General features: G+C 40.7%; 1 protein-coding gene across 1 annotated transcript in view; it reads left to right on the forward strand.

Annotated features, from left to right (window-relative positions):
- LOC122255608 (nephrin) overlaps positions 1–2500 on the forward strand; it is a 271567-nt gene that overhangs the window by 264463 nt on the left and 4604 nt on the right. The window contains exon 17 of the mRNA XM_086532845.1: positions 2179–2444. Within this exon, the coding sequence (XP_086388971.1) occupies positions 2179–2444 (266 nt within the window). The remainder of the gene's footprint in view (positions 1–2178; positions 2445–2500) is intronic.

Consider the following 2500-nt stretch of genomic DNA (forward strand, 5'->3'; position numbering starts at 1 on the left):
GGCGGGGGTGGGTGACGTAAACAAGGGGTCGAGGCAGAATAAGGGAGGGCGGGAGGGAGTGGGAGGTGGAGAGGTAGAGGAACAAGGGGCCCAGATGCAGAATAAGGGGAGGGCGGGGCGGGGTGGGGTGGGGTGGGGGTGGTGGGGGGTCGATAGAATGTATCATGCAGGAGCTAATTCACTGATGTTATAGATGGCACGGGAGGGTCCACTGACGATTGTATCGTTAATTGAAGTGTCGATGGCAATGATTATCGAAAAATCTATTTTCTCTCTCGAAATTGGGGTGGATTAAGGAGCTCTAAGGTAGAAGGAGAAAGATAAGGAGATGAGTTGGAATAGGAGCAGTCAAATGAAGCATATAGGAGTGGATTTCTTGAGGTTATAGATAATAGATATAGATATAGAAAATAGAGATAAAAGTTCTAGTGGGTAAAAAGATTTAGTTTGGGGAAGTAAGAGGTTGAACTGAAAATTGTATATCAAGATGAAGAGTCGATGACAATGGATAACTATAACGGATTTTATTATAGCTATCATCAATGCCATTATCTAGTAGTAAGCAGAGTAGACACAATCACTGACACTGTAATTATTCTTCATTCATAAATAAAGGCTAAGAACACCTTTGCTTGTTCGCTTACTGCAAAAAAGACCTAGTGTACGTAGCATTGAGATTTAAGGTAAGTAGTACTAAATACTTAAATAGTATTGCTTGTACATAATGCCATACATTTCCTATGTCTTAGCTAGCATTTTTTTACACTAATAGACTCTTTCGCTTTTTCCTCTGAAAACGATGCAAACCTAGGGCTATTAATGGATTATGCTTTCATATTTTCATTTCACATATATACATATATATATAAACATATACAGAAAGAGCGAGAGAGAGAGAGAGAGAGAGAGAGAGAGAGAGAGAGAGAGAGAAAGAAAAAACGAGAGAGAGAGAGAGAGAGAGAGAGAGAGAGAGAGAGATGAAAGTGAATCTGATTTAAAAAAAAAAAGTTTTTCTTCATGTGATCCTACCTCATATGGCCAAGTATAGAACCCGATGTTTACACACTTGATCTCGGATCATCATTTTATACACCGTAGATTGGATGCCTCAGGTAATGTGCGCGTATGTGGGTGTGGGTGTTTACGTGTGTTTGAATGTGTGAGTGTGTGTGTTTGTGTTTGTGTTTGTATGTGTGTGTGTGTGTGTGTGTGTGTGTGTGTGTGTGTGTGTATGTTTGTGTTTGTGTTTGTATGTGTGTGTGTGTGTGTGTGTGTGTTTGTGTTTGTATGTGTGTGTGTGTGTGTTTGTGTTTGTGTTTGTATGTGGGTGTGGGTGTGTGTGTGTGTGTGTATGTGTATGTGCGTGTGTGCCTGCCCCTGTGTGAGCTAGTGTTTATTTTCGAATATTTGCTAATAATAGTAAATTTACAAGTTCGAGAGTTTATATATCATTGTTCATACGCAATCAAACACGTAATCTGATAGACTTCCTCAAATGTAGTATGCAAATTTGCAATTACATAAATACATACTATATTCAGCATAAATCGTCTGTTGCTGTAAAAGTACTTGCGTTAATTAATGCATTCATACATAAAGAGAACTGACTCATAACAAAACATTTAAACAGAGACATATGCACACATAAACTTAAAACAGACACATTTAAATTGTGCAAGCATATATACAACTTCATCATTAAAATTATAAAGAAATCGGTCATATCAGCAGAACAACAGTAAGAATAACAACTATAATACAAATGATAATGCTAGTAATGATGATAATAGCAACAACAACAATAATAATGGTATTAATGTTAACAGTAGATAACAAAAGAGATAATAATAATAATAATATCATTAATAATGATAATGCTGATAATAATGGTGATAGTGATAGTATTGATGATAGTAGTAGATACTGATAACAATAATGATAACAATAACAAGCACATAACAAAAGCAAACAATAACAAAATTGACATTAATGATAAGCAACCATGTAAGTGAGCACACATACCTATAGCAATCATTTTGATATCGTAAGATATGTACATACGCTAGACCGAATTTGGCAGCCAATGCACATTCCCTGAAGCGAGAGACGTGCCGCAGGGAAACCGCAGGGAAACCGCAGGGAAACCGCACGCTCACCGCACGCTCCTTTCCGCCCCAGACTGTGACGACGTGACAGTAAGCATCAGAGGCGGCACAGCACAGCACCGCCTCCACTGCCACCAGCAACAGCACTCCCCTTCGCTCGTGCAACACCATCAGCACTGTCAACAGCAGCCACAGCGCCCGCAGCCGGCGAGTCAGTCTGCGCTCAGCAAGTTGGGGCAGCAGGACACTTTGCATTATACCCTACCTTTGCCCGCCCATCATGCACACGACCCGAGGCACGCCCACCTCCTCAGGAACTCAGCTTATACCACGCCCAGAGTAAGTGTGGTGGGGGATGGGGGGAGGAGGAGAGGGAGAGGAGGAGGAAGAAAGGG

This window comes from Penaeus japonicus, unplaced genomic scaffold (genome assembly GCF_977035675.1).
Source record: "Penaeus japonicus unplaced genomic scaffold, GWHDUDI00000001_assembly GWHDUDI00000038, whole genome shotgun sequence".
NCBI lineage: Eukaryota > Metazoa > Arthropoda > Malacostraca > Decapoda > Penaeidae > Penaeus > Penaeus japonicus.